The sequence below is a fragment of the Tiliqua scincoides genome, chromosome 2, assembly GCF_035046505.1.
Source record: "Tiliqua scincoides isolate rTilSci1 chromosome 2, rTilSci1.hap2, whole genome shotgun sequence".
Taxonomy (NCBI): Eukaryota; Metazoa; Chordata; class Lepidosauria; order Squamata; family Scincidae; genus Tiliqua; species Tiliqua scincoides.
In genome coordinates, this window is record NC_089822.1 from 28,044,253 (window position 1) to 28,053,857 (window position 9,605).

The 9,605-nt window shown below is 39.9% G+C and overlaps 1 protein-coding gene across 5 annotated transcripts in view; it reads left to right on the forward strand.

The window, feature by feature from the left end:
* MAST4 (microtubule associated serine/threonine kinase family member 4) overlaps positions 1–9,605 on the forward strand; it is a 248,515-nt gene that overhangs the window by 232,345 nt on the left and 6,565 nt on the right. For all 5 annotated transcript variants that reach the window (XM_066616677.1, XM_066616679.1, XM_066616680.1 and 2 more), the window contains 5 exons: positions 862–1,062; positions 2,587–2,816; positions 3,541–3,663; positions 7,853–7,989; positions 8,997–9,178. In XM_066616677.1, coding sequence (XP_066472774.1) covers positions 862–1,062; positions 2,587–2,816; positions 3,541–3,663; positions 7,853–7,989; positions 8,997–9,178 — 873 coding nt within the window. The remainder of the gene's footprint in view (positions 1–861; positions 1,063–2,586; positions 2,817–3,540; positions 3,664–7,852; positions 7,990–8,996; positions 9,179–9,605) is intronic.

Here is a 9,605-nt window from a genome sequence, read left to right on the forward strand (position 1 = left end):
TATAAATCTTATAAATAAATTCCAGGTATGGCACATAGAAGACTTATTTCCAATATTTAAATTTCATTTTGAAATAAATGCAATAAATTTCATTTCTTTGTCTTAACCAAGTTCTCAGCAACTTAACAACAACTAACAGAACCAAGTTCTGTTAACAACTAACAGAAAATGTTATAATAAACATAATACAAATAAAAATCTACAAGTTGTATTAATAGACACCATCAAGTTCCATAGATGAAAACAAGCTTTATCAGTGATAAACAACATCTGGCACAGGTTCTATATTAAAACTTGCATAGTCAGTAAAAACTGTGCCCCACCAATTATCAGGTTTATGTTGTAAAAATCTCTGTGGATTTTTGATGCCTCAACTGCAATTTGCAGGGTGTAAATAATTGCTCTGTCACCAGCTCAGGAAGTATAGAGACATCGTTAAAAAGTAGTAAAATTCCTTATGTTCACTGCTGGGTTTTTGTAGTTGTCAACTTATTGCGTAAACTATTAGCTAACACGTTGTGTGTCTGGGCAGGACCATCTCACCTGCTATCTCCTTTCTTTATCAAATTCATTTTTAGCATACAAGTTAATTGTGATTTAGGATCAGGATTGATCTGTGGGATCACGTGCTTATTCCTCTGTTTCCCTTCTTCCGCATGAACTTTTTTTTTGTGAGACAAGCAGATACTGCAAGTCATTCCTGATACATAAACATGATTAACATTATGTAACCTTGCTTCAACATTTTGCTGTATGTTCTTGTAAGTAAAACTGTTCTCAGCTTGTCATTGTATGATTTTTCCTAGACTCTCGGGTTGTTTGTGTTTTTTTCAGTTTGTTCATCCCTTTTCTTTTGTACAGTTGGCAGTTTTTCAGAGCACTTGGATCAGATAAATGGAAGAAGTGAAAGTGTGGATAGCACAGATAATTTCTCAAAGCCATCCAGTGAACCAGCATCTCACATGGCTCGTCAGCGATTAGAAACTACAGAGAGAAAGAAAATCTCTGGGAAAGTCACAAAGTCCCTCTCAGCTAGTGCTCTGTCCCTCATGATCCCAGGAGGTAGAGATTATGATTATAGCTATGAAATAGATACTTGTATGTTTACTCCTCCTTTTTGTGCCATGTGATCACAGTATGAGTTTGCTTTCACTGACGAGAATCTCAGTCACAGATTTCCTGTTTTCCTTGCTGTTATTACCTGAAGTTACAGTTAAGATTGTAGTTTATGAGAAAAATGAACTGAACTTATACAAAATTCAAAACCATCATAAGCCGATGGGTCTACTGCATGCATTGCTTGATACCTTAGAAGGGAATCTCTTCCCTAGAAAAGAACAGGGCATTTTCACATGATCATATCTTTGGATCTTGAATAACCTCTTCAGCCCTTATGTTTTATTTTGCACTAACTATACTTAAGCTTTCCAGAATGCCTGGAGCACATGAATCTTCAGATTTCATATGTCATTCATCATCTGTATATACACTTTCAAAATGTTCTTGAGAGAGTGGGGACTGTTTTTTACATATTGCAGAAATGAGTCAATACTCATGTATTTCATACTGTGAAAATTGCCACTCAAGTGTTCTTATTAATTTTTTCCCCCTGCTAAACTTGACTGGAAGTCATTGCCTACTTATGCAGGGACTAGAAAGAATGTATGCCTTCATTATATAAGTAAGATTTCATGAAAGCAGAATTTGAGAGAAATTCCCAAAGTGCTAACAGATGGCGGTACTATGATATGATATAAAGTGGAAGATATAGAAAGTAAAATTTAAAATATGTTAATACTAGGTTTTAGCATTATTAAAGGCACATAAAACTCTAAGTTGGTCATGTTTTTCCCAAGCAAATAAATTACAGTAGGCCCTCCTTATCTGCGGGTTCGGCCCCTGTGAATTTGACTCAAGGTGGATGCTGAGCCCATATCTGGAGGGCTTCAGGAACCTCAAGGTCACATCTGGGAAGTGTTCTGAGGCGTGGGGAGATCATGTGCTGCCTCCCCATGCCTCAGGAGTCTTTCTGAGGTGTGAGAAAGTCATGCACAGCCTCCCTATGCCTCGGAAGTCCTCCTGGATGCTTCGGAGCAGGACTTCCAGTTGTTGCCCCCCCCCCCCCGTGAATTTAATTATCTGCAGAATTTGGTATCCATGTGGGTTCAGCAATGGATCCCCCACAGATACTGAGATACCACTGTATTTTGAACAGTTTTCTGGGTGGTGGACATTCTCTAAGCAGCGGTTAAATTTTCAGTTTATGTGTGTCTGGAATTATATGTGTGAGAATGTAGGACAAGTCTATCAGTGGCTACTGGTCATGATGGGCTACATGCTACCTTAAGGTTCAGTTGCATAGCAGTTGCAGGGAAGTGACAGCGGGAGAGGAGTATGTCTTCATCTCCTGCTTGTGGACTACCCAGAAGTAGAGGCATGTGATGGGCTGCTGTGGGAAACAGAATGCTGGCTTAGAGCGATCTTTAATATGATTCAGCAGGACTCTCCTTATGTTCTTATGTGTATCAACATTGACATATGCCTAAAATCAGAATGTGCTTTTAAATAGAGGATCATTTGTTCCAGATATATTTGGTGTGTCTCCTTTGGGAAGCCCAATGTCCCCTCATTCCGTGTCTTCAGATCCCTCGTCCTCCAGAGATTCTTCTCCTAGCCGTGACTCCTCAACTCCTTCTGCTAGTCCTCACCAGCCTATCATAATTCACACTTCAGGCAAGAAATATGGATTCACTATCCGAGCAATCAGGGTGTATGTGGGTGATAGTGACATCTACACAGTTCACCATATTGTCTGGGTAAGATTTTTCTTAGCAATTATTGAAAAGGCATGTTTTCCATTATTGAGTGTTGACCTCTATCGTTCATTTGATGGCTTTCTAGCAAGTTATCTCTTATTGTTTTGTAGAGACCAGAAAGTTCATTGTACCCCATCCAAGATTTAGACCACATTTCAGTGTATTTTCCTTAGTATTTTCCAGAGTCCTTAGTGCACCAAGTTGAGATTCAAAAGCAAAATTCTCAGACGCATAACTGAATGACCTAACAGCTTAATTGGAGTTGGAATTAGACCCCTTTCTTGGCAGTTGAACCAAGAGCTTAAAGCATTTCTGCGCAACGTTGCATATACGCAACAGGGACCAAATGTGTACACCTGTGGGCCAGGCAAAAATGGGTTAAATGCAGGCAGGATTATACTGACAGGTTCAGGGATATTAAAATCATGTGGAAGTATCCAGAACAACTGTAGTCACACATTTTAACCAAAATGTAAAATTTGAATAACAAATACGTTAATAAGAACTTAGGTCCTCCAGTTTTTTATTTACATGAAAGCTGTGACAATGTGTTTTGTGTTTCTACAACCAAATAGGTAAAAACAGAATGAGTGCATATATGTTGTGGGGGGGGGGGGGGAGAGAGAGCAGGACCAAGAGAGTTATATGTGTTTTATAACTGCAAGAAAACAGCAGTTATTGTTCAAAAATATAAGTTTTTGTTTGTTTTTTCTTTGATCCCTAGAATGTTGAAGAAGGAAGTCCAGCTTATCAAGCTGGGCTGAAAGCTGGTGATCTGATCACACATATCAATGGAGAGCCAGTACATGGCCTTGTTCACACTGAAGTTATAGAACTGTTGCTAAAGGTATAATACTATTTAAACCTATAAGTCAGAACCTTTATCTTTCTTTTAATCAGCATATACATTTTATTCTGGGATCTGGTTATTACTAGAGGTAGCAACATACATATGTCTGGGCTATCAGCTGATTTTCGCAGGAATCACCTATTTGACTGCAGCAATAACATGGTGGTAGATATAGACTCACAAATTCAGTGAAAGACTTGGCTTACAGTGGAAAATCTAATGTCTTTGACATGTACCATATATTCCCCCACATCTTTGACATGTGTCATATATCCTCCCCAGGCATCACTTAGGTGTTCATCACCTGGAGAGCTCATTGCATCACCCACATGATGAACCTCCTCCCGTACCAGACCATACAGAATAAATTGCAATATAATATGCGCATTCTAAATGCAGTGGCATCACTAGGGTTGGTGTAACCCCCATTAACTTTATTTTAATATATAACAATACTGGTCACCCAACAAATGAGTAACCAACAAAATACCAGTGGCCAACTTGATGACACTCACGCAACTGAATAAGAGTTCTAGTTTTAGCTCTGATACATGGAGATGAGAGCTGACTCATACTAACATTTTATTGGTTTCTTTCTGTGTCATAAAGGTGGTGCAATATCACCTAATTGTCTCTCAGGTCAATTAATCTCATTGGTCAGTTTTGAGTTAAGGAAATCCACTTTTTGTTGCATAAGGCAGTTTTTTCTTTTTCTGGTTAATTGGCTATACCTTTTGATAGAATGTAGATCATTCAGCACGGTGTGTTTCATTGCATTCTGCATTAAATTACCTATCAAATGATATATATGATGGTTATATATCCTAACCATCCTAAAAACCAAGGTTTTGACCATTTTGGCCACTTCCCCCAAGGGTGTCATCTAGTGCAGTCTGCACTCCCGAAGTGCTTAAATTGTGTCCTCCTGTTTGATTGGCAGTTAAAATAAAACTAGTCTAGCATGAGCGATTAACAAGTATTTTTTCCAAGCATGTTTGCCCTGATTTATATAAAACATAAAAGATTTAGAAAAGTTGCACTGAATGTTTTGTTCAAACTGTGTGTGTCTTTCACACATATCTCTTTAAAACTAGAGGAGCTTTCAAAAACTATAAATAACTCTGTTATAACACTTCCTTAGTTGCCCTCAACATCTCGGTGTATTTGGCTAGTCAACTGGAAAATTGCTAGAAGTTGAAGAATTGGTAAAACCACTTACACTTAATAAAGCTGAGGCCTAAATGTTCCCCTCCTGAAGACAGGGCAGGCAGCAGGCAAAGGAGCTAGTGATGCATTCCCAAGTCAATGAAGAGAAAACTAACAAAGGTGTAATGATATAAAATGAAGCACTCCTCCTTGCAATTATCTATCTTTTGGACTGTGTAATCCTATTTTATCCTCATTCAGTGTTTCTGATATCACTTGACAAATATCACTGCTGTATTGTGTTCAACAGCTGGTCTTTTCAGTTGCACTCTGATCTTTTCCCTTTTAGTAGCAATCATGTGCTGGATATAACTTTGCTGTAATATGCTTTCACGCTACCACAAAAACAGTAGAGGACTTTTTCAGCTGCTGATTGAATAGTGGATGACCTCTACTGTTTTGTCACCTTGTACAACAGAAACAATTGTTTCTGATATTTACTGAAAATAGATTACTCAGATGACTGTTCTAAAGTAGATACAGCTTCAATCCGGCAGGTGGTGAAAGAGTATGTATTTGAGAATATAGCTAAGAGCGCAACCATTATTTTTTTCACAAGGTATGAGATGTTTGTATTGACTCTCCAGTTCTGGTCGCCGCATCTCAAAAAAGACATAGTGGAAATGGAAAAGGTGCAAAAGAGAGCGACTAAGATGATTACGGGGCTGGGGCACCTTCCTTATGAGGAAAGGCTACGGCGTTTGGGCCTCTTCAGCCTAGAAAAGAGACGCTTGAGGGGGGACATGATTGAGACATACAAAATTATGCAGGGGATGGACAGAGTGGATAGGGAGATGCTCTTTACACTCTCACATAATACCAGAACCAGGGGACATCCACTAAAATTGAGTGTTGGGCGGGTTAGGACAGACAAAAGAAAATATTTCTTTACTCAGCGCGTGGTCGGTCTGTGGAACTCCTTGCCACAGGATGTGGTGCTGGCGTCTAGCCTAGACGCCTTTAAAAGGGGATTGGACGAGTTTCTGGAAGAAAAATCCATTATGGGGTACAAGCCATGATGTGTATGCGCAACCTCCTGATTTTAGGAATGGGTTAAGTCAGAATGCCAGATGTAGGGGAGAGCACCAGGATGAGGTCTCTTGTTATCTGGTGTGCTCCCTGGGGCATTTGGTGGGCCGCTGTGAGATACAGGAAGCTGGACTAGATGGGCCTATGGCCTGATCCAGTGGGGCTGTTCTTATGTTCTTATGTTCTTATGTACTCTTTCCTCTAAATAAGTGAAGATGTCCACACCCTGTTCCTACTGTATGTTCTGTATTAATGAGAAAAAATATGAAGCATGTACTTTGGTGGTTATACTTTCACTCCTGCTGCTGTTACATCTAGATCATTTTCTTTAATGAAAGCCTACAGACAGGGTTCTTGCCTTTTTAAAAATAGGGTTTTTGTATGGTGCAGAGGTGGGGCCTTGGTAGCTGCATTTTCAAGTGAAATGGGAAGTGATGTTTTTATGCCTTTTAATGCATTCTGAGCCCCAGGGAAGCCCTCTGTAGCTTCCCAGTGCAGGTGCTCCTGTGCAGGTGGGGCCAGAGTCTGGCTCAACGTGGGTCCAGGGGAGCCAGATCTGTGGATATGGAGGCAATTGAATATCTCTTAGGGCCTAGTTACATGAACTTGTCAACATATGAATGTAATTTCACCTTTAGTATGCTCAGACCACAGCTATTTCGTTTGCAGAACAGTTGTCAAAATACTGTCAACTGTTCAATGTGTGGTGGATTTGAGTGTTTACTGGCAGCAGTGATGCATTGACAAGGTTGTGTGACTCAAATCTTCTGTGACTGGTATCGTGCTTAGTTTGTGTGCACCAAAATACTCCAGCATACCAATGGAATGTTCTTTCCTTTGAATAGCAGACTGCCATGGCATATCACAATATGTTTGCAAAAGTCCCTTCCATTTCAAAAGAGATTTGTCATGCAGCATGTGCATCTGGTCTGCAAGGAATACAGCTCCAAAGTTAAAAGGCATGAAGAGCTAGTGCAGTTCTTTGGATTCAGGTCACTGCTTTTCAGAATCCCTCTGATCACATAAATATTGGAAAAACAAAAAAACCCCATTGCTCTCATTAAAACATTCAGACCTGCAAATGTCTGCACTAGGCAAATGAAGTCAGGTTCTCAGTGCTTCTTCTAATGAAATCTAATGCTGGAACCAATCTCATTCAACTTGTTGGCGCTTGAAGTATTCCTCCCTATATTATTGCCATTATACATTACCATTTATTGCAGATAATTAGTATGTTGTAGTCCAGAGGCAGGACTGAACAAGCTGTACCTAAACATAGCCAGGTCAAGAACTAGAACAGGGGTTCCCAAACCCTGGCCCAGGGGCCACTTTTAAGCCCTCAGGGACTCCCAAGTGCCTGCGCGGAGCTTCTGGCCCTCCAGAGACTTGCTGGAGCCTGTGCTGGCCCAATGCAACTGCTGTCAGTGTGAGGACAACTGTTCAATCGCTCGCATGAGTTGTGGGATGAGGGCTCTCTCCACTGCTTGCTATTTCACTTCTGTGATGCAGCAGTGGCAGCGACATAAAAGGCCAACCTTACTTTGTGCAAGCCCTTTTATAGGCCTTGAACTATTGCACAACGTTCATTCATTCATATAAGTTCCATCTCTAATATATTCATTTATGTAAATTTATTCAGATTTGAAATGTAAATTAATTCCTTTTTTCCTGGCCCCCAACACAGTGTCAGAGAGATGATGTGGACCTCCTGCCAAAATGTTTGGACACCCCTGGACTAGAATAATAAGGGGGATGGTAGTTTGGGTGAGACCAATAAAGACCAAGGATTGCTAGCTGAAAGTTACCCAGGAAAAAATTTCTTGAAGACAGAAATGGCCATCAACCATGAATGGCCATCAACTGGAAACAGCACCCATCCCTTGAGTCTGTTCTGTCTGAAAGAAAAATCATACAATAATGACTTACTCCTTGGAAATTTTTATTTTGGCAGAGTGGTAATAAAGTGTCGATTACTACAACTCCCTTTGAGAATACTTCAATAAAAACAGGACCAGCCAGAAAAAATAGCTACAGGGGTCGAATGGTTAGACGCAGTAAGAAAACAAAAAAGAAGGAGAGTCTGGAACGGTGAGTACTAGCTGCTTAGTACATAATCAATCCTTAATGTTTGTGGAAGCATGTTTCTGCATCTTCAAGGAGAGGGTTTTTTATCCCCCTTTCAGTTACTCAGGTTGTTCCCACAATGGGCATGGATGATCTTCCCATTCAAATATATACTAGATTTTCCACCCTCCTCATTTTAAATATATTCTAAAATCTTCCAGATTGAATGGCATGTTGAAGCAGACATCTTCAAACTAGGAACGCTTCTATATTTGAATCTCACAATGTGTATTATGCTTTATATATTTATACATTTATATTGTAGATCATATAAGACATGCCTTGTTACATGCGTTTTTTACAGCACTGAACAAATGCTTTCTTAAATTTCACAGAACAAAAAAAAATCTTTTTGGGATTGGCTATCAAAGGACCCATAACAAACACCTGAGGCCTTGGTGAAAAAATGATGACTTCCAGGAAGTCCTCCTTGCTACTACCATTGCTGTCAAGATGAGCTTTTCCCTTGTGGTAGTTTTCTTTGGCAGTAGTGGCAATCCAGTGTGCTCTTCAGTCACATTGCTGGTGCCTATCATGTTAATGTATCTATAATGCAAAACACCTATCCCTGCTATTGCACCACTAGCAGTGATTGGAGCGATTTTATTATAAGTAAACAAATATGTTGCCAGCATGAGTTTCCTGCCCCACCACTGAGCAGAAATCCATAATTTTTAGCACTTAGCATTGGTGCCTGGATTGAATCCTATATAATGTAGTGGCACATAGTTGTTTGGCAGACATTTTTCAGAGTTTGGAGATTTATTTTGTTTCAGTTTTTGCCTGCAGCAATAACGGGTTGAAAGAGAATACCTTTGTCACTCAAATTTTGCATCTGGTTAGAATACATCTGGCAGTCCTATAATACTTGCTCCTTTAGGAAGAGGGAATAATACTGAGATATGATGCTTCAGCTTGTGATATGTTGCAAGGAGCACATGTTTTACAAAAGTTCTTTGTCTTCACATTAGGAGAAGATCTCTCTTCAAAAAGCTGGCCAAACAACCTTCACCCCTACTTCATACTAGTCGGAGTTTCTCCTGCCTGAACCGATCTCTCTCGTCTGGAGAGAGCTTGCCTGGCTCTCCAACTCATAGCTTGTCTCCTCGTTCACCAACACCAAGCCTCCGCTCCACCCCTGATTTCCCCTCAGGTAAGTTTGTGAGAATGGAAATACTCAGTGAAAAAAAAGAGGGGGGGAGAGAGAGAGATGTTCACAAAGTGTTGTGCAGGTTTCCCCATTCACTTTAGTGGAGCAGATAAATCTGCTATCCCCTCAGGAAATAGAGCTTAAGTTTTAGAGAGTAAAAAGTACCAGCTTTGAAATCTGACCTAGTGGAGGAGCTGCCCCTGTACATTCTTACATTAGCAAAACCTAGTCCAATGCAAGTGCTTGTGTTTTGCTATTATTTTTTAACTTCATTGCCCAGAGATTTCTGTCAAAAATTATGGAAGTTCTTAGCAGTGAACAGAGTCCAAGATTCTACTTTCATAGACCAAAGGCTAAGCTACTCAGTCATGTTATTAAAGCTTCTGAAAGAGCTACTAATCCATATTTTTGGCACAGGTTATACATATAT